The sequence below is a fragment of the Anneissia japonica genome, unplaced genomic scaffold (assembly GCF_011630105.1).
Source record: "Anneissia japonica isolate Jap-2015-1 unplaced genomic scaffold, ASM1163010v1 scaffold287778_len1315358_cov176, whole genome shotgun sequence".
Classification (NCBI taxonomy): Eukaryota; Metazoa; Echinodermata; class Crinoidea; order Comatulida; family Comatulidae; genus Anneissia; species Anneissia japonica.
Genome location: NW_022702824.1, coordinates 815,434 through 837,418, shown reverse-complemented (window position 1 = coordinate 837,418; position 21,985 = coordinate 815,434). Strand labels below are relative to the sequence as shown.

Below are 21,985 nucleotides of genomic sequence, written 5' to 3'. Positions count from 1 at the left end.
GCTGCCACTGACCAGGACACGGTCTAATCTTGCATTAATGTACCCTCAATTCCTATATACATTGAGACCCTTGCTATTATTTTTGTTTATAGTATTCATGATCAATTATTGCCCGTTTTGTATTGTAAAAGTTGTGTAAACCTATGACAAGTCTTGGGGATGCAGCCAGCACATTATTTATAGCTTGTCTCAGAAATAATATTTCGGAAAGAAACAACGATAATGGCCATTAATGGCTTTCTATAGAGTAATAGTAATACCATAAAGCGCTGTGGGTCAAATAGCCTAAATGATGGCATAATACGTACAATTAACCACGAATGGCTATAACACAGGCAAGTACGTGCTGCTGTAAAAGAGTTTCCCATATATACTAGCCATAGGTACTGCTACTGCTGAATCTCTAGCTGAGGTTCACTTAAAACTGAATAATATTTTGTCGTAAAATAACTCTTCTTAAAAATACTAAAATAGACACTTTGCCTTGAATTAGAAAATATTCGTATTAACGGTACCCATTTCTTTCTATGCCATGCACCGGCCTACCTATTTAATGATGTATATATGATATACCAGGGAACAAATTTTCATTGACACTCTAATCGCCAATGTATTTAGTCCTGGATTAGGAGTTTCAGTCCCTGAACGCGGTCCTACGCCTCTACGGAATTCTCTATTGGAAGCATTATTTACTTAACGAATAAAAATAATTTATGTAGCCCTAGAACTATTTATTGCCAAGGACTTTTTTCGTTGTAAGACATTGTGTAAGAGTAAGACTTCATGAAACCAGTGGCGGATCCAGGAATTTGAAAGGGGGCCAAGAGAAGGACTTTTACAGATCGAGGATCTATACCACCTCAGACCCACGATGGTTGGGGCTGAGGTGAAACAAATTTACGATTATATCACCCCTAGAAGGTTGGAACTGGCACTCAGACTTAAAATTTGAATGTATTATTTTTTTCTCTGATTTGTTTGAAAAATTTAGGGGGCGGGGGGGGGGGACCGACCCGGTTCCCCCTAAATATTATTTCCGCCGCTGGAAGCAATTAAGCTTATGGTCTCTGCATTTCCAAACTTTCCAATCATTACACAAGGGTCCCTCGCGACAGGGCCCCCAATTTAGTTGAGCCCACTGTTTACACATGTATTTAGAGTCTCGGTCAAGAGCTGTCAAAAATGTATAATTGCATTACGGTAAACTAAAAAAACATTGTCTTTTTCTATGTCTAAATTGAATCCAAACCTGTGCGTCATATGTTGGTGAAAATTTTGCGTATCGCAAAATTAAACAAACTTAATCAATAATGTCGATCTCGGCAAGGAGTTATAACAGTTATAAGTCCTTGGTCTCGGTAAATGCAATCAAGGTACGTCTTTCAGTATTTAACACAGGCAAAACCATAAGCACGACCATAAACACAAAAATACAAAATGGTAAACTTTTACGAACCTTTAAGTGCAAGAGTGTTAATCCCGGTTTCAAAAGCAAATGTTGATCTCTCCACGCTGGGTTTTCCGTAGTAACTGACGATGAGAAGCACTTTACGCCGTTATAAATGGTTGTTACTTCTTAGCGTACAGAAGAGGGAGACTTTGCCCAGTGAACCGTGAATTACTTATAGAGGACGTGCCTGCTCTGACTTGTAATATATGAATATTTATAATGTGGTGTAAGCCGTCCTTATCCATCAACCGGAAAACGCTACTCATAATATTAATCGAGTTAACTGTGTAGTATAGGATGGAATTAATGAAAATATCAGGCACAAAACCAAGAGATGTTTGCGTCACGTTAGGAATGATATTTGACACAACCAGTTATCGTCAAACTACTGTACTACTGTACTTTATCTCCCGAAATACTTGAAAAGGCTGCTATAGCTATAAACGAGACCGACAAAATTCAATATTTTTATTGGTTCAGTCGGGGTCATTTTCACAATAAAAAATATATAGGCCTTAAAAGTGCGAATCTTCGTTTTCCTCATAAACTCCACCACCATCCATCAATTTAAGAAAACTTACAGAAACACACTGAGCCACACATGATTCAATATAATGCTCATTTTAATGGAAACCATAAATTTAAAAAAAATAATAATAAAAATAAAAAAATAAACGGCTGGATTAATTAGCAAATTGTACAGGCTGTGACACTTGACTTCGCTTGACTCCCGCTTTTCTTTTGGAAATGTATCTATTTTTCATATGCGCGTTAAAGCACTAGTGTCACGCATATGCGTGGAACAGGAGTATCTATTCGTGCATTCGTGTACCTTTTTGTATAATGATATCTTTGTATCTCAGCATATATATAAATATATATATATCCTATATATATAGGGCCTATATATATATATATATATATATATATATATATATTATAATAATAACACTTCTCAGATAGATGCTATAATGGTATTAAGCATTACCCTTCAAAAAGTTCCTTTTGAAGTTTTATGGAAAAAAAAAAATTGTCCAGTGGATTCGAACCGACCGTATAGCCTCTCGCTAGCAAGACTCATACTGTTAGACAATACAGACCTATACGCTATAGCTCAAATCCAATTCCCAGGCACTATCTTTTGACTGACTTATGGCTTATTGGTTGCAGCAGGAATTCAATGCTGTACTTTTATTCGTTCGTCACGAGTAAGTACTTTAATCCCTTTATATAATGTCTAAAGCAATGTTGCTGTTAAGTACAAACGGTAAGTATTAGTTTAACGCACGTATGATAATAGCATGAGCAAACGTGGAAGTAGTTACACAAAATAAAAAATCTATACATATATTCTTAGATACAACATGGAGGTAGTATAGTAGTATAGTTGACTATAATACCTTCATGGTTACAATGCGCATATCATTACAGTTTTTAAGTAATTTAAGATTTCTGAAGTTTTTAAAGTCTTGAATACGGTAGATCAGTCTTCAAGACAAATTTCTACTATTGTTAAATTCTATGATGATGGACAAAAACATTCAGCATTGTGGTCATGCTGTGCACTGTAGACCAAGGAAGGAAAGTTGTAAACGGTTGAGGTAATAAATCATAACTGTATAGTGTTAGCCTATGTGACGAATCATCCTAGTTGTTTAGAGTATTATTTAAACAAATAAGACTTAAAAGGGTAAACTCGCCTTGACATGGTGATAATTAGTTACTCATCATGACCTGTACCTTTGCTTTACCCTAAACAAATCCAATGATTCAGGAAATAATATTATTGCTGGTCTTGCCTGGCAATAAATTACTGACATGCCCATAGACACTGACGTGGTAAGATGAAGTTTCTAAAATGCTTATAATTTAGAACATTTGTGACCGACATTCCCATTTATTGACCATCTTAATGCATGTTGGACTGAAAATATAAATCATATCTTCGCCATTAGTTTTCCGTTTTTAAACAGTTTTTGCATCAATTATCAGCTATTAACATCAGATTACAAAGATCTAATATAATGTCATTTTTCATTCTTTGAGACAACAGCTTATTTTTGCTAGAATGCGTCACGTTTGACCGGGACATCATTTTTCAAACAGGATTTGCTAGTTGTTAGCATTATTGCAGCTCGGTATGGCAGTCACGATTCTTTAAATACAGGAAATAGAGAATACTATTCTATACTTTGTTGCAGGTTAATCTTTAAATTTATTATTTATTCATAGTAACTGAATACACTCTAATAGATTATGTTTGCATTACTGGATATAACTTTTGTCATAGTTACAACCTCAGTTATTGATGTATAATTTTGAAAAGTATACAATAACAAAGAATTATCGAATGCATTTTTATTACATTAATAATTTATGTGTGATAATGATACAAATATAACATTCCTCAGGTTAAAACAATTATCAGGATATCGACTTATAAAACATTGGAATTTTAAAAGACGTACAAGAGAATAAATTGACGTCACAAATCACAGGAAAAAAATAATAATAGCACAATATAATCTGTTGGCTTGAAGAATAACTGAAAACGTGATTAAAAGCGAAGTGAGGTACCGTAATTGATGGTTAAATCCGTGAGTGGGTACCGTATGTATCTAAGAAGTCTTCTGATGGCGCTTTGTTTTTGACGGAATGTATTAAGCGTAAATCCAGATTTTAATCAGTATAGCCTAGTTGTGCAAGGGTACGGTATTTGTGTTATGTCTTGGCCCTACATTATGTTCTGTACATTAAATAAAAGTCGGCTAGATCAGCCTCGATAATCTTGCTTTTCAGCCAATTCCATTACTTTTAACTTTCTTTGTCAAAGTTATAGTAATCAAAACAATCGTCTTAAAGAAGTGTCAACGGCTAAAATCTTCGTTAAAGAAAAGAAGTGTCAACACTAAAATGCTTATGAACTTGTTTGATATCATCATAGGCCTAACCTTTGCTTATTATAGTCGGGTTCAGTGGGATAAATTAGACTCTGATATCAAGATTTCTATTTATTTACTTCTATAGAAAATCATATAGAATTAGCCTATAAAAATGCCATATAGAAATTTTACAAAATTGTTTCTTTAGAAATTCTGTACATTATTTTTCTACGGGTTAACTTACTCTATTTTAATTCAGTTCGTTTGTTTTGTTTTGTTTTGTTTTGTTTTTTTTTTGCACCTGTTACACATTTTTCTTTATTCCTCTAACATTTCATCAGAGATGACTGCCTTTCACCGTATGTGAATTTTAGAAATACAACCTTTTTATGTTGCATTTATTAAAAGTCCATACATTATATAACATCCAATCAGAATTAGGAAGAATTCGTTTAAGACTGATGTAACAATTCCAACTGCCAAAAACAAACAAACAAACAAACAAAAAACAACAAACAAATAAACAAAAGAACTAAAGAGATGACACATCTCCAAGTAAGCAGGCATTTTGAAACGATTTGTATTTTTCCAATGTGTTACGCATTATGATCTTGTTTACTTCAGAGAGTATTCCCCTCAAATGTAATTTGCTATGTTAGTGTTCAATGATCTATTCATGCTCAAGTACATTTGTATTCTTTCAGACTCATGGTCCATCAAGCATACACATATGTAAACATAAAAAAATACAGGAATAAAAAAAATTGTCATAAGAAAAACTCCAAATTGAAAAGAATTGGATGCTGTAACAAAAATGATTTTAAAATACTATGCTTCTAGATTTATCGAAATGTTCATTATGCATTATCTCATGATAGGCCCACGTACTTATAGATCAATTGGAAATTGGAGTTAGCGTGTGATATATCGGAAAATACTTCGCCGACATCTAAATAATTAAGAAATTAAGATGGAGATTCGAGCCTTGCGCATGCGTAGATAAGTGAATCATTTGCCAAATTAGTTTACACAAGACTTGCACCGATTGGTGCAATGTTCACAAAACTTTAAGTACAAGATAGAGTACCGTATATTGGCAGTATAGTGAATATAAATTCGGAATATTTTGCATATAATCGATATCATATGCGATAGCGATGGGAGTATAATGAAAAGATCAAAAAGTGTGTAGCAACAGTGTGTGGGTGTATAACATTTTTATACACATTCTGAGGTGAACCAGGCATAGGCATATCATTAACTCCCATATGCAACATTATTGTTAACAGAATAAAGATAAAGCAAGTTCAAATCACAACAGCATACGTTGGCAGCAGATGGAGAGTGCGATACCAGAATCATGATCAGAATTTATAATATATTTCGTTTTTGTTGATCAGAATAGGCCTATATATAAATATTGATTTAGATCCAGATGATATACTAAAATAAAGCGCCAACGGAGCGCACAATGTTGCAAAGACTCCGTACAAGATATTTAATGGACAAGGGATCATTTAAATGGCAATATTTATTATTGTACCAAACAACGAAACGTTGGATTGTATGAAAAAAGGGTGTCTCTGACGGTCTCTGACGCTATCAAGGCGAGTATAATATCATTAGACTGTAGAGACATATGAATTCGCGGGCACTTTCTGTCATCCAAATGACTGACGCTCACACATAGTGCTTATACACATCTAGATGTGGATAAGAGACAGATATTTCCGCCCTCAACCGTGGTGCATTAAAAAAGGAAAAGTAGGTAAACATACTAAAAACCACATGGAGGTTTCTATGATACAGTATAAATAAATCTGACTGCAAAGGGCTTGACGATCACTTCATAATTGCCAAAGGTGGTCCAGCTATTTAAGTGAGTGACATTCAGGGTCTAAATTTACTGCTAGTGGGTTCCAGCAATTCATGTAGGCCTAGAGCATAGGCCTGGCCAGCCAGCTAACCCTTGGTTGGCCTTACCTAGAAAGAATTAAGTTCTGGCAGGGAGTTGTTATTTCTAGCTAGGCCTAGCCATGGAGGTATCCATGGCCTAGCCTAGGGATAGCCTGTCTTCTGCCGCGAACAACCTCGGCCACGCCCGTCGAATAACAAAATGTATGGCGTATTTGCTCGCTGTTTGAATTGTTTAATACAATCATTGAACCTTGTTTTGTTACCAGACAGTAAAGTAAGGCTGCACGGGGAACATGATAAAGATATATGTAAAAATTTAGCCTAGAAATTTCTCAGCGCATTTCGGAATCAGGTTTTGACCTATTTGTATAATATATACCGTAAACAATGTACAAGGTGTTATGCTTACAGCTATTATGTGCACCTATTTTTCTAGCGATTTTCCGAGGAAATTTGAGCTGGTTTTTGAGGTATCATCTGCGGGGAAATAAAAAATTTTACTGTGCTGTTATGCAGCACTTAGAATGTGCTCACTAATTTTGCAGCTTCCAGTGTTGGTGTGAATAGAAAAATGTGAACTGACTAGTCCTAGACATAAAAATACATGTTTCGTGATCATATTGCACCAATTGCACGCTCCAACAACAGGACCCTGAAACTGGAAGCGAGCATCTAATAATATACTATACTATACTATAAAAACCAAGCTATCTGAATCTATACTGACAGAGGACCCCACTAGGGTATATACGTCAGTGTGCGTCATCAATTTGCAAATATTATAGGTGTTAATAATTATAAAAGATTTATTTATTAAAAGTAGCCTCTATGTGACTGGTAAATGATTTTGAAATTGCCAAAAAGGCAATAGTCAACTCTGCTCTATTATTTATTTTGTAGTATATTAAGTATGATTTTTCAAGTCATTAGTAATTACAGACAGGATTATGACAATAAGTCCTAGGTTATTATATTATGTTATTTAAAAAGTTGCTATTATTAAAAAGGTCAGTGTTTAATAAGTTAAAAAACTTTGAAATATTTTTGCATTCAAATTTATTGTGTCTTTTTGTCTGTTCAGGGCAACAACCATAAAAAAAATGTGAATGACGGATGTTATTAATTGGTTGCTATGACTACACGGGTGGTGATGTCGTTAGGCCAAAAACTTAAAGCGGTGCTGGTTGATTTGAGTGGCACTCTACATGTTGAGGACTATGTAATACCTGGTGCAATACAAGCAGTTCAAAGGTAATTTGTGCGCCTTCATTCTAGTTGCTACTGTGGCATTTTAAAGGCAGAATTTCACTTAGCGCGGAAGTGGTTCATGGCTAAAACCGCAATAGCACTGGATTATTTTCAGTAAGACTAACCTTGTTAGTTTTACCTTAATTAGTCTATTACAGCCCAGGAAAGTTACCTATCATAAAAACTTTCCAAGACGATCATTTAGTTTAACCAAGTGGATTACCCCAGTAAAATCTTGGTAACAATGAACAGATTAGTTTTACTGAGCCGTAATGTCCAGTACAAACACGCATCTCAGTTAAACTTCACAAGTCAGTCGAGCACTACTCAATGGAATGTCATGGATTAGCACCCGCAGTAGTTGATATCAGTGGCTCGGTTGGCTTTGCCATTTCTTGCAGTCAAAATAATCAACTCAACCCATTGGAATGTTACCCACTGTCGTTATTTGTAATTAAAAAAGAAAACAGTAAAATAAAAAAGCGTTATTGTACATTTCTTGTCATGTACTGTTATTTTAGCTGGGAATATTGTTTAATAGAATTTGGAAAGAACTTTAATTTTTTTTTACTGGTAAGCAAATCACCATTGATACCTTAATTTATAAATGTCCGCAAAACAATAATAATAATAATAACAATAATAATAATAATAATAATACAATTGAAGTGAGGATGCATACCATACTTTAGTTGCTTAAATGAATTTTATATGTTATATGTCCAAATAATAATAATTGAATAAATTATGTGTATGTGGTACATTAATTTTAGGCTCAAAGATTCATCTCTTCATGTCCTCTTTGTAACAAATACAACCAAAGAGAGTAAGCGTCGTCTTTATGAAAGAATGCAACGATTTGGCTTCAACGTTCATAAGCATGAGTTGTTCACATCACTGACTGCCGCAAGACAATTGGTCGAGAACCAGAACTTAAGGCCTATGTTGTTACTAGATGATTGTGCATTGGAAGATTTTGAAGGTACTTCAATAAAGACCCAACCCAAAAATAGATCACCACAAATACAGATCTCCCCCTAAATAAAGACCCCTCCAATTAAGACCACCTCCAATTAAAGACCGCTTTAGTTAACAATGGCCGTATTCGACTGATCGTTCTTCGTTAAACCACGCCCATCTGTGCAGTAGTGAAATCCTACTTAACGAAGACGACCAGTCAAACGAAAAACTGGTAAATACTTGACAAAACAAAATGGCTGCATAGTTACCGCGATACACGCTGCGTAATGAAGGCTGTTTCGGATTGTGGCAGTATGGGTTTTTTGTAAAAAAATGTTTTCATCCAGTTTTTGACTTCAATATGGGTAAATATTATAATTTTTATTTTCTGAAATTTAATCTAAATTTTATTAACACAAATTTTGTTGCTAAACTGACCAATTGGCCATATTTTTTTGGTCGTGTATAACTTAACGCTGATTAACGCATTCTGGTTACGTTAATTTTCGTTGTCAACGAAGTCTATTTTACGAACCAGTCAGATGAAAATAATACTCAACAAAAATTTGTACTCAACGAAACGAACCAGTCGAATAAGCCCAATGTATTTTATCTTTATTATTCTAATTAGAGACCAAAGCCGCTAAAGACCACGGAAACCTCGGTTTTCGAAAGTGGTTTTTAATTGGAGGGGCTTTTCTGCCACCCGAGATATATGCCTAATTGTTTTTTCTTAATATAATTATTTTTCTGCTCACAGCATAGACCAAAACTACTAAGTGTCATAATAACCCTGGTGACAAAAGTGTTTTCATCAATATTTGAGTCTGTTACACGGGAAACTAAGAGATATTCTCAAGTATTTCTCAAGAGTGTAGAACGTCAAGAGGTCCAACTGTTGGGGGTTTCTTTGAAACGAAATCCTATATCGAAAAGTAGGGCTACTACCATGAAGAGTATACGCGTAGTAGTTGTTTGTATCACACATGTGCTGCATTTAGAAATGCCTGTTCGAATTTTGAACTCTATTAAAATTCTAATACTCATAATAGGTTTGCAAGTCACTGGTAGCCAAGTATTCTCACAAAAGAAAAGAATGGCTAAAAATATTAATAGGGTGCCCCCCTCATAATAGTACTTTGTCTTTTATTTCATTGCGTGCATGCAAAATCAAGGTGTATGACCTCTTGCTGTTCTGTACTCTATTACTGTTATTTATCCCTTTTTCAGACATTTCACAGGAGAACCCATATGCACTCTTGATAGGTTTAGGGATGGGTTAGTTACATTATGTTCTCTGGTATTACTGTTATTCATCCCTTTTTCAGGCATATCACAGGAAAACCCAAATGCAGTCCTGGTAGGTTTAGCCCCTCAGCATTTTAATTATGAGAAGCTTAATTCTGCTTTTAGGTATGTTAAACAATATATTTTATGTTATATATCTGAATTTTAAAATACAGTACAGTAATATGATTTCCAAAAAAAAAGTTTTCTAATGAATATATTTTTTCATTCTTAAACGATCTTGGCCATCAGTAAGATACTGCAGTCACCTAACTGAAGCCCTGTCCAAAATTTATCAATTTGTATTTGACAAAAACATATGACATGCCTATCATGTATAGACACATCATGACTATATATGGGAATACAACAGTTGTTTGTTAGAAAATGTTATAATTTGGATGGAGCTTAAAATTTAAATAAAAGTACCAAATAAAAACCTCACAAATGCATTTAAAATGCATTTTATTTTGTCACTTCTGTACAGTACAGGTATATCTCTAATGGCATGAAAATAAAGTAAAAAAGACCTATCTAAATCTAATTTTTTATAATGTAGCTTATTAATGGAAGGTCATCCATTGATTGCTGTACACAAGGCTCGCTACTTCAAAAGACCGGATGGCCTTGCACTAGGTCCTGGCGGGTTTGTGGAAGGCCTGGAGTATGCTTCAGGCACCCGTGCCACAGTTGTTGGCAAGCCACGAGAATCGTTCTTCCTTAGCGCTCTCAAGACAATAGATTGTAAACCAGAGGAGGCTGTAATGATTGGAGATGTAAGTTGTGCTGTTATTCATGGTGGAGCATACCTGTAGGTGATGGGGGTGTTCTTTTACCCACCTCTCCCATTGATGTAAATTATTAACTCGTACAATTTATGAATCAGGTTTGATTTTCCTCTCAATTTCTGTTCTCTTGCCTGTATGCAGTGGTATTGAATATGGTGGTACATGTAGGCCTGATGGGCGAACAAAAGTAGGCGGGTTCGATGATAAATTGAGGTGACTTATCCACCACACACCCACTAGATATGCCACTGCCTGTATGTGCACCATGTAAGAATGAGGAAGGGAAAGAGATCATCAAATAGCAGTCCAATTGACCAACAGAAAATCCCTTGAGATGCAATTACTCATACGAAAACAGAGTTGACCCTTCCAGTTCGTAGCATTGACTGACACAGTTGAGTGGAAGATCAAGGAAAATTAAAATAGGTTCTGAATTAATGGCACATGGCACCTGGATCAGCTTTTGCAGTATATTGCAACTTTTGTTTTACAGTTTATTTTAATTGTAATTTTTATGATGATATTCTGATAACGTCAGATGATTTTGTTAGGATTAACTCAGGATGTCTAAGTAATATTAATAGCATGCATCCCATGTAACACTGTCTATTGTGAATATGATTTCAGATTTCCGAATTGTGGGAGTCTTTCGGTAATTAACACAGTGTCAGGTACTGTATTCCTGCAAGCAAAATCCCACAGAAACTTACATATATCCAGCAAATCAGAATCAAATTTGGAATGTTACTTGCTTTTACTAATTTCATTATTAATTGCCTCTCTGGAAGGCAGTGGCATATCTAGGAGTCTTGAAATGGGTGGTGGGGTGGGGGGAAGGGTGAAGATAGGGGTGAAAATGTGAAATGTGGGTTGGGAGGCTTCATGATTAAGTGAAGGGGCGGTATCTCACAAAATAAGGTGATATATTAGAAGATTTTTACCTACTTGAGCGTAATCTTTTTGCTTCGAAAATTTCTGGTGGGAGGTTGGGAGGCTCCATGATTAAGTGAAGGGGCGGTATCTCACAAAATAAGGTGATATATTAGAAGATTTTTACCTACTTGAGCGTAATCTTTTTGCTTCGAAAATTTCCGGTGGGAGTTTTTGGGAGGGTATGCACCCTAGCGCACCCCCCCCCCCCCCCCTGGTATGGCACTACTAAAAGCCCATAACTATCATCGTGACAAAATACTATAAGATGTGTTAAGAGAGGCTCATTAACCAGACTTACTCTGGCTTCTCCAAGCTTGGGACCTCTGGAAATAGCATATTGATGTGTTATTATTTATTTCAACTCTTCCCGTAGGATGTAATTGGTGATGTTGAAGGAGCTAATAAGATTGGAATGAAAGGAATTCTTGTAAAAACAGGTACAACTTCTCTCTTGTTTTACAGTTTTTTTTCTAGACTTTGCATTTTCTAAGCAACAGGCCCGAATCCAGTAGGGGAGAGGGAGCGCGGGGGGGGGGGGGGGAACATGCCCGCCCCTGTTTGCCACTAATTTTTAAAAATTTCAGTGCAATGTTATGTGCTACTTGCTTATTTATTGTGAAACTGTTCTGGCCACCCCCCTTTGAAAAATTCTTGATCCAACCTTGATCAAACTGCACAATAATTCTTTACAAGGACTATTCAGCAGAGACACTCAAAACATTAAATGCAAAGACATCCTTTAGAAAAATAATGACATGGTCACCATAACATTCACAACAATTGCCTGCTCAACTTTCTGTAACTCTCAACAGTACATCACCACCTTTCCCCACTATTTCAACAGCGTGCGGAGCACGGGTATATGCTAGTGTTAATTTTTGATATAGGCGTTTAGATGTGATTCAACTTTCATCATTGAATTATAAAGTACATTCCAAAGGATGGCATTTGTCCAAAAAAAAAGTACATATTGCATGATGCTGTGATGAACAATGCTGCGAGCCTGAGAAGATCAGCTGATGGTAATGTCAGGGTCCTTTTCATTCTATTTTTGCCAGAAACATTGGAGCCCTGACTTTACATATTTGTGTCAAGTTAATCAAATTATGGTGTATCTTCAAAATATAGTTATGTAAGATTTTAGATAAAATTGTTTAGCGTGAATCATTGTGTAGATTGAGTCCTGAAATGGAGTGTGGTTTTATGGTTAGGGTGCAACCTTTCTAAAATGTTTAGGGTCCTATGTTCAAATCCTGATAGTGCTAGTATAAATCTTGCCTAAAAACTTAACCCCCCCTTAACAGTCACTGCCCAAGCACGGAAGTTGCCACTGTTGTCAAACGCCACTTTATTTCTCAAGCCATTTAACATTTCTCGGGTAGGGTGATATTTTATGGATTAGGATGGCCCAAAATTTTTCTTATAGACCACAATGTAAGGGATTGACAATTTCAGTTTTTTTTTTTTTTTTGGATCGAAAAATTACTATTAAAATGTCAGACAATAAATGGTGAGTGCTTGTCTGAGATGGGGGTGGGGTGAACTTCACCTGACCCCCTGCCGGCACTGCAACTGAAGCCACATGCTTTCTGATTCACACTAAAAATTAGTGGTCATCTTTATTTCTTACCATTTTTAAGCACCAACTTTTCATCATATTATCCAGAAGTTCATTAGCCTCCTTTGAATAGGAAAAAAGCCCATACTCTGGGTAATTAATCTTTTGTTGAAGATGTACTGTCTGTGTTTTATAATTGAATTGTGAATATGTTCTCTCACCAATAAATAAAATTATAAATAGTACTGTTCTTACATTCATACATAATAGCATAAACCGTAAATTTGGCTAGTAATCAATTTATATTTTTTTTTACCCTATTATCATCAAGTTCATTAGCCTTCTTAAAAAAACCCCCCAAAACCCTGTGTAAATGAATGATTTGTAATTAAAGCCAGCTCAAGGTAAAAAAAAGAATTAACTTTTGTACAAATTAATATAGATATAATAGGAAAAAAAATTTTAAACTGGGAAGAAAAAAATAGTACAGAAACACCCTAGTTTTGCCAGTTTTTAATTTAATCTTCTGAAACGCTCTTCATCATTCCCAGCCTGCTGGGCAAAGGCCTCTTGCAAATCACGCCATCTGTCGGTGTTTTGCATGTGACTGTCCTCCACCAACTCATCTCACTCTTGGTTTATCCCTTTTGTTCCATATAGAGGTTTTGGCAATACCTTTCACCCATATCCAGAAGTTCATTAGCCTCCTTTGAACAGGAAAAAAAACCCATGCCCCGAGAAATTTAATAATCTATTGTTAAACATACAAAACATACTGTGTGTGTTTTATAATTGAATTGTGAATATAGTATGGTCTCGCCAATTAATAAAATTATAAATAGTACTGTTCTAACATTCATATTTGCATAGACCGTAAATATGGCTAGTAATCAATTTATAATTTTTTTACCCTATTATCATCAAGTTCATTAGCCTTCTTAAAAAAAAGCCCAAACACTGTGTAAATGAATGATTTGTAATTAAAGCCAGCTCCAGAAAAAAAAATAAACATTTGTACAAATTATTATAAATATAATTTAAAAAAAAAAAATTTATTATTATTATTATTATTATTATTATTATTATTATTATTATTATTATTATTATTATTATATATTACTATCATTATTATTATTAATGTTATTTTTATTATTATTATTATTATTATTATTGATAATGCTACTTACCTTGATCCTTGTAATCAAGCAGTTTTAATTGTGGTTTTTTTTAGTGTTTCCAGAAAAACCATATACAGTATAGATATAATTCAATCTCATGAGCATGATATTTATTTATATTTGTAGGTAAATATTTTTATAAATAAATTTTTTTTTTTATTATGTTTTTATTATATTTGCAGGTAAATACCGAGTTGGGGATGAAAACAAAATTGATCAGATCCAGAGCACAGCTTGTGATGACATTGGTTCTGCAGTGGATCTGATATTAAAACAAATGATACATTAAATTTATTGTAATGTAATTTAAGGTGATTTGATATGCAAAAATGTCTCAACAAGAAACTAAGAAAATAAAAATTGGAACCCCACTGAGTTCAATCAGCACTAGTCCGGTGTCATTCAGAGGACAAGAGGTGTGGAAACGATGTCACACTGGATGTGAACTTGAACGAAAGGAGAAGACATCCTTTTAATTATTGCCTGATGGTACACATACATGTGAATGATGGAATTGTTCTATTCGAGGATGTGGTTTAACACTTAATGATAGCATTATTCTCATATGGATTTGATCCCAAAATAATTTTTAAAACACATTAATGAATTTCCTCACAAATTTGTTTACAATAGAAATTGTATTGCCTGTGCCCCTAACCCTAGGTAAATTGCTGCAGGACCTTTTGTGGTACCACCTATAATGGCATAATACTGTATCCCTACATTTTTTTTTTCACCAACCATGCATATCAAGGGATGTATTGATTAATTAATGAACTTTAGACCATGAGCTTTCTTTTAAGCAATGTTTTTATATAAGGTCATCGTACGGTCAGATAATGCTTTAATAATGTTTTTAGGCATCGTTTGCTAGAGTTTAATAACATTTTTTTTTAGATTATTCAATTGTTTTATCGTCTGTCTATAGTTATTATTATAATGATACTACTAACTATAAATATATTATTTATTTTATTTTTAAATACAGTATAAAGGCAGTGCAAATTTAACCTGTAGAATGTCTGCCGTACAGCATTTTCAATGATGATTAGTGAGGGTGCACTCCAACCATAAATTCGAGTTAAGCGGTAAAATACTGTATACACTTCGACATAATACTAATTTCACGTTTTGTAGGTGAGTTTGGGCCTAAAATAAGATAAAAAAAAAAAACCTACTGGGTAGACAAAACAAAATTAACGAAAAAGTATGAAAAACCTGAGCACACAAGTGCAGTGCGGCTGGTGATAAGATAAAAGGATGATAGCAATGGAAAAAATAAATAGTTAATAATAAATGATAATAATATATGGATTTATATAGCGCAAATAAACGAGGTCTCTATTCGCTCGGGACTAGATTTTGCAATTTGTTTTTGTTTTTGTTTTTTTATTAAAGAGAACCAAGGAAGTTATTAAATTCAATAGTATTTTGTCTGGCTAATTCTGCGTTCTAATTTTCATTGAAAGTGAATATCACACTGAACGCCTAGTGTGAAAACCACGAACCCTACCACGTCATAAATGATTGAAATCTACAATACGCCTGAGGGTGTCCCTGTCTTGTTTTTACATAGACAGTCAGCTGACTAGGGACGGATCTAGACTTAAGGCCTACTTAACTTAGTTTAATTTATAATATTTTGCTGTCCGAAAAGAGTGGCGACAGGGGGGGGGGGGATTAACACGAATTTGTATGCGTGTATGCTTTTCTTGTCAGGGGATTGCCAATTAGAAGATTGATTAAGTTTGCTGTTTGGCATATCCTCTTGGCCCTTGCACCTAATAACAAAATCAATAAATAAAAATGAATGGGGCGGACCATGTTGGAACAAGATTGGGCCCTGACTGCCAACACCTTGACGAGGTCGTCGTGCCAATCACTATAAATATTGTCTAAAAGCACAATGTTGGGTCATCCTAAACCATAAAATCTCTCCCCATGAACCCCACCAGGCCTGGACATTTTTTACTTCGGTACCCAGACCGATGCTCTAGGCGTCGCCTTGGTTCGGACCCCCTGTTGGAATTGCAACCCCCATCTGCAGATTCTGCCATTACTGGTCATCGTGAAAACGCCTCGTATAAACTATATACGAGAAGTATATTTTTAATTTTACAATTCAATTGGAATTCAATTGACTTTTTTTTTTTTTAAGAATATACCGTAATTTGATTATACTGGGATCTGATTTGAATTTAATATTGACCGGATAAGATGTTGAGAGAGTCCACATTTCTGCGCCCACTGTTCTCGATTAATTGCTTGATTGCTTGATTTATTATTTTTAATCTTATTTAGAGTCCCAAACTTCAATCAAAAAACAAATTGAAATTTAACTAGTGACACTGCAAAAACACGATGTTACATTAATCAGATTAGGTTCTCGATGTTTTTACTTCGAATATTCAATTGCTTCATTAGTAAGATATCCGTATTTACAGTGTGATGAAAGTAAATAGAAAAGTTGCCAAAGTTGAAGTGGGTCGTTCTCCCGGGTTCGATACAATATTTTTTACCTCCTTCATTACAATATAGGCATACTGTACATACATTTAGCGCGGACATAGTTGGCTCAATGAGTAAGCTCCCGGACGGAAGAGTCGGCGATTATTGAGATTTGGGAAAGTTTCCAAGTGACATTGACATAACATGATTGAGTGTGATATGGAAAAAAATCATGGTCTGAAAAAAAACACAAAAAAAAAACAAAAAAAACTTGCAGAACGAAAGGACCAAGACAGCCGGATCAGCATTTTACTGCAAACATCACGATTAGTGGTGGCAGTTGCAGCGTATCTTGGAAAGTTTCGATGACAGAATCAAATCGTGACATTAGTCACAAATTTTGAGTTTTTTACCCTTTTTTTGCCCACATTAGCTCTGTCTTGGATGATGTAGGCTATATAATATTTTTTCATTATTGCATGTGTAAAATTGCCAGAGGTGCCGCTACCGACTCAATTTGAACAGCCCCTGTGGACGATGGGAGTTGCTTGTACAGGGATAACCGAGGAGTACAGACACAAAGGGACCTCTAGGGGCGAAGAAAGTCATTGATCGAGTTCCTAGTCCACATATCAAGTGCAATGAGCATCTTGTTTGTTGAATACCGGCACTATATAAAACTACACTATTGTTATTATTATTACTGTATTATTATTATTATTATTATTATTATTATTATTATTATTATTATTATTATTATTATTATTATTATTATTATTATTATTATTTACATTCCTTATTGCCATTTATACTGGCTGTGACATGAGCAGTTTCACTCAACTGGCAAAAATCATCTCATTCTCAAGCATTTCATTTTTCTCCAAAGTTTAGTTAGGCCTATTTGGAGAATTATTTAATGAGTCAGTCATAACTCGGCCACTCTCTTTGCGTCGTATGACCGTCGGCCGACAAACTCCGCTCCCTGTGAGCACTAGGCGAAGCGAAGTCGCCTGCTGATTGTTGGTGGCAGCCTGACATTGCACGCACGTCGTTTCGTCAAAAACAACGAGCGCGCAGCGGCGGAACTGTCGGGCACATTGAGGGTTCAGCTTAACAGGCGAACTTTAAGACTTAGGCCTACTTAATCGTTGCTGTTAATATTCTTGATGAACAGGAAGGATATTGGGGTGTTGCCGAGAACGAGAAGTGTAAAAAAATCGAGGACATGGCCCGATGAACGAGGGTTTGAAGCTTCAAGTTTCATTTATTCACCACTTAGGCCTACATAATACATTCAAAATAAAAGTATGCGGTAGGTTGATCATAGAGCAAAGACCTCCGAATATTTACAGCCACTCTCAACGTAAATTAGTGTGTATTATAAATATCATGTGAAGAAAATAAATTGCATCAATAAAGTAATCGTGTTTTTGCATGGGGATAATTATGCGATAAAAGCTGTATCATAAAAAAACATAATAATAGTATTAAGTTCCACACACAATTTTCGGCTATTGTCAGGAGCGGAGTCCAATGAAGTCGACCCCTGAACCGCCACTCCATGGATATGGCCATAGATTGTAAATTATCCTAAACTTGATTGTCTTTTGGTTAGGTGTGGTGTTGTCGTCCTGTGACATATTTATGAACTTGTAGAGCGCATTCGATGATTTAAATTACGTGCAATATCCAGGGTAGCTCCTGTACAATAGGACTTTTAATTAAATTTAAGATGTTTTGATATCAATCCAATGGCCCTTTTTATATAATCTTATAAGTCAATTAAACGGAAGTCTAATTAAGGAAATATAAACTTATCGATTCTGAAGGTTTCGTCCCCTAATGTAGATAATTTACTTAAAAATACTAATATCTCAGGGACCATCCAGTAATTTCATTATTTTCGCAGTACAAAACACACGTTAGAAAAATAAAAAATTAAAATAATAATTCCAAAATGAGAAGGAGAGGAATCACAGAAGGATCTTGTAAAATGATATAATAAGTGGACGATCCCTTAGACTTATGGACATAATTGCACTCACCATACATAGGCCTACTATTTTTTTTTCGTAAAGGATTCAACTGATCATGTGAGGGTTTTGATATCCAACCAATGCCCCTTTTTATAATCTTATAATTCAATCAACGGAAGTAGGGTCTAATTAAGAAAATATTAAACATTCGCCCAATCGGCGTTATTCTTTTAGTACTTTTTCTTGGGGTTTTTTTTTTTTTTTTTTTTTTTTTTTGGGTTGGGGAGGGGTTTATTGGGGCGTGTTGACGCAAAAGTCGATTACTTGCGTTTGCTTACTGCGTAACGCGTCTCTAAAGTAGCATAGCATGGACCAAGCTTTAAGGCATTGGATTCACACATGGTTATCCTGTAACTGGCAAGAGTGTCAAGTACTTGCTGTCGGATATGAGATCAAGTGTGATGAAAGGAATAAAAAAAAATTAATTAAAATTTAAAAAATGGTAAAGTACTGACGGAAAATACTGCTTGTAGAAAGGCGTGATAGATAGCAACATTAAAACAGGATGCAGAGAAGAGACATGGTGTCGTATGAGATGTAGATAAACGGAAAGGGAAATTGAATAATATGGTACAGTGAATGAGTAAAAATATATTTTTAAAAACAATATCTTTCAAGATTGAAAACGATTAGCTATGCCAATGACCTTGACAATCATTTTACATAAGTCATAGTGTTGTGTATTAAATGTATAGGTTATTGGTAATCTATTATTCCGATTTATTACTGTATGAAATTGTGGTTTAATTTAATAATTTAATAATGATGAAAACTAATTCAAATTTAATTCAAATAAAAATGCATGGTTGCTACTTGAAATTATGAGGAATAGAAGAGGTGGGCCACTTGAGCGTTTGACTGATTGGTATAGCAGGTGCAGATCCAGAGATGTCTAAAAGGGGCGGGGGTCCGGAAGTGGGGTCGATCGAGGTAACAATACTAGGGGTCCGGGCGCTTTCCCCTGCGAAATTTCTGTGTTACAGACGCCCGAAAATAACTTCTGATTCTTTTTCTTTTTTTTTATTTCCAAAGGGGGGAGGGGGTGGGCGGGGGAATTCCCCCATTTAAGTCTGCCCCTGGTATGGTTCCTTTTAAGGAGTCCCTATTCTTTTTTAATTTAAAAAGCGGAAAAAATAAAATTACATTCAAATTAGTCTCTGAGAGTGTCCGGTTATCTGGTGCCATAAGCCACTCTCACGCTATCACGACCTACTCTGCAAGCGGTCGTGGCCAGATCGTGATAGTGTGAGACGGTCGTTGATGGTTGCGGAGTTTTCAACATGTTGAAAAATTTATTGTGGTCGGTGCTGGTCGCCAGTCTAATCGTAGTCGCTCTCACACATGTCGTAGTCATTTGACTAAAGTGACCGTTATAATTTCCACTAATAAATGGCAGGTGCTGGGGTTCATCCTACGACATACGACCGGAGGCTACGTCGTGATTGTGTGAGAGAGGCTACGATCTGAGGGCAGGTCCTACTTCTGGCCGGATACAACCGTAGGTCGGTACGGCCCGCGTACGGTCGCCGTACAATGTCTCGATTATGATGAGGTGCTATAGGCTTGACATTTCGTACCCAGCCCAAAACATGGCCGACGCTATTCCATAGAACGCAACGGGACAAGTTGCGCACAACGGATCGCTTTGAAGAACGGTCCGGTCAAAATGCCACCCGTCGTCAAGCGGTTACAGAGAGTAGATCTGGATTCGACGGGTGACGGTCGTACCATCACCGTACGTCAGTGTGTGCCCGGTTTTAGTTCCTTCGTGTTGCAATTTGCAAACTGGTACACATCAAAATTACGTTATAATCATAAATGCATATTCTCAAGGCCTCCCAATAATCTTATCTGTTATCGTCCTTGCTTGTCTAAATTCGATATAGTTATGAATAAATTGCGATATCAATATACACACGTAGGATATGTATGAAAATATTTTTATTAACGAAAGTATAGGCCTAATTTTAATGGCATAAAAACATTCTATACACTGTAAAATTGATATATTTCTATTGAATGAATCGCAAATTATATTAATAACAAATAGTTTATACTACATCCAAGGTGAGATCAGGGAACAGTGAACAGTTCCCTGGTGAAATGTAATTATAACAGTAATGTCATGTTATGAAGAAGAGTATTCATCTCAAAGATCTTATAATGCCTTTTCCCATTTTGCGAAGGACAGCCTTTTACGCATTTTTAAATTTTTATTTAATTGCTTTTTAAAAAGGTAAAATAGACACCGCACGAATTGTAATCAAAATTTACAAACTGTTTCTTCTGTTTTTTGCTTCAATAAATCTTCCTGGAGGAACATGAAGGCCGTGATGAGTGGTTAACAGAGTGAAGTCATCAATAGGGTTGTGTTAACTCATGCCAAAAACTATAATTGCGATTGAGGGACACTGCGGTATACATCTGAGTTTATGTATCAATCCGACAGCAGCAGTAATTTGATTGGCACTAACTTAACACATGGTGCTTGGTAACATCCAATATCATAACTTAGGCCTATACTGTATATTAAATTTTACATATGAGTATCTGTTAATTTGACAATGTTGTCTAAAGTAACATATTTATCACAGGTTACTCGTCTGTCGCAGTGGTGTATTCTCCGGTATCATCTTCAAATTCGTCAACTAGCCTTGAATTTTTTTTGCTGTGAATCAGTCGATCATATTCCTCTTCATCACTAGAATCCCTGCATCAAAATAGAATTGTGTAATAGAATGAAGCATTGTTAGCAGTAGTAGTTGAAAGTAGGTATACATTCAAAATCGGACCGTGCCTAGTGGCTCACCTAATAGGTTGAATTCCCTTCAACAACAAAAAACAAAAAAAAAACAAACAAACAAAACAAAACACATTCAAGTATAAAAGTCAACACATCACTTTAGGTCTATTTGTCGAAATACTGCCGCGCCCCGACATTCTTTTCCCCACCCCCGCCACAAATATCGATATTCATACGCAATAAATCAAAACTCATCCCAGGTACACTTACCTCTCCTCGCTGAATTCATCAAGTCCAACTATGTCTATCGGCATATAGCATACCAAACAAATGTTGTTTAAATCTGCCATACACTCCAAGCAATAACAACCTGCAAACAAAAATAAAAATGGTTAATTATCAGCAATTCTATCTTCTTATTTTATTTGTTTTTAATTGGTAATTCAGTTAGATTTATATAGTTAGATTTATAGTAGCTCTTTATACTAAGACGGTCTCAAAGTGTGAACTGGCTCTTAAGGCCAACTCAGACAGCGTCGGCCGACGCAGCCCGACGC

General features: G+C 35.5%; 3 protein-coding genes across 5 annotated transcripts in view; 1 reads left to right on the top strand and 2 right to left on the bottom strand.

Annotated features, from left to right (window-relative positions):
* LOC117104032 (urea-proton symporter DUR3-like) overlaps positions 1–1,609 on the bottom strand; it is a 37,453-nt gene extending 35,844 nt beyond the window's left edge. Inside the window, exon 1 of one of the 2 annotated variants that reach the window (XM_033244682.1) lies at positions 1,457–1,609. The gene's annotated coding sequence lies outside the window, so the exon portion shown is untranslated. The remainder of the gene's footprint in view (positions 1–1,456) is intronic. The other variant, XM_033244683.1, reaches the window with a different exon arrangement.
* Positions 1,610–2,634: 1,025 nt separating this feature from the next.
* On the top strand, positions 2,635–15,519 carry LOC117104070 (haloacid dehalogenase-like hydrolase domain-containing protein 2). 2 transcript variants are annotated; one of them, XM_033244728.1, is made up of 7 exons: positions 2,635–2,658; positions 7,331–7,500; positions 8,271–8,479; positions 9,786–9,870; positions 10,304–10,520; positions 11,839–11,902; positions 14,384–15,519. In XM_033244728.1, the coding sequence occupies exons 2-7, from the start codon at positions 7,382–7,384 to the stop codon at positions 14,488–14,490; spliced, it is 801 nt and encodes a 266-aa protein (XP_033100619.1). In that variant the 5' UTR covers positions 2,635–2,658; positions 7,331–7,381; the 3' UTR covers positions 14,491–15,519. The 2 variants fall into 2 exon arrangements, with proteins under 2 accessions (XP_033100619.1, XP_033100618.1); XM_033244727.1 differs by lacking the exon at positions 2,635–2,658 and adding an exon at positions 6,076–6,211.
* Positions 15,520–20,621: 5,102 nt separating this feature from the next.
* Positions 20,622–21,985, bottom strand: part of LOC117104061 (DC-STAMP domain-containing protein 2-like) — a 13,024-nt gene continuing 11,660 nt past the window's right edge. The window contains exons 12-13 of the mRNA XM_033244717.1: positions 21,699–21,798; positions 20,622–21,395 (exon numbers count right to left, since the gene is read on the bottom strand). Coding sequence (XP_033100608.1) covers positions 21,281–21,395; positions 21,699–21,798 — 215 coding nt within the window. The 3' untranslated portion in view covers positions 20,622–21,280. The remainder of the gene's footprint in view (positions 21,396–21,698; positions 21,799–21,985) is intronic.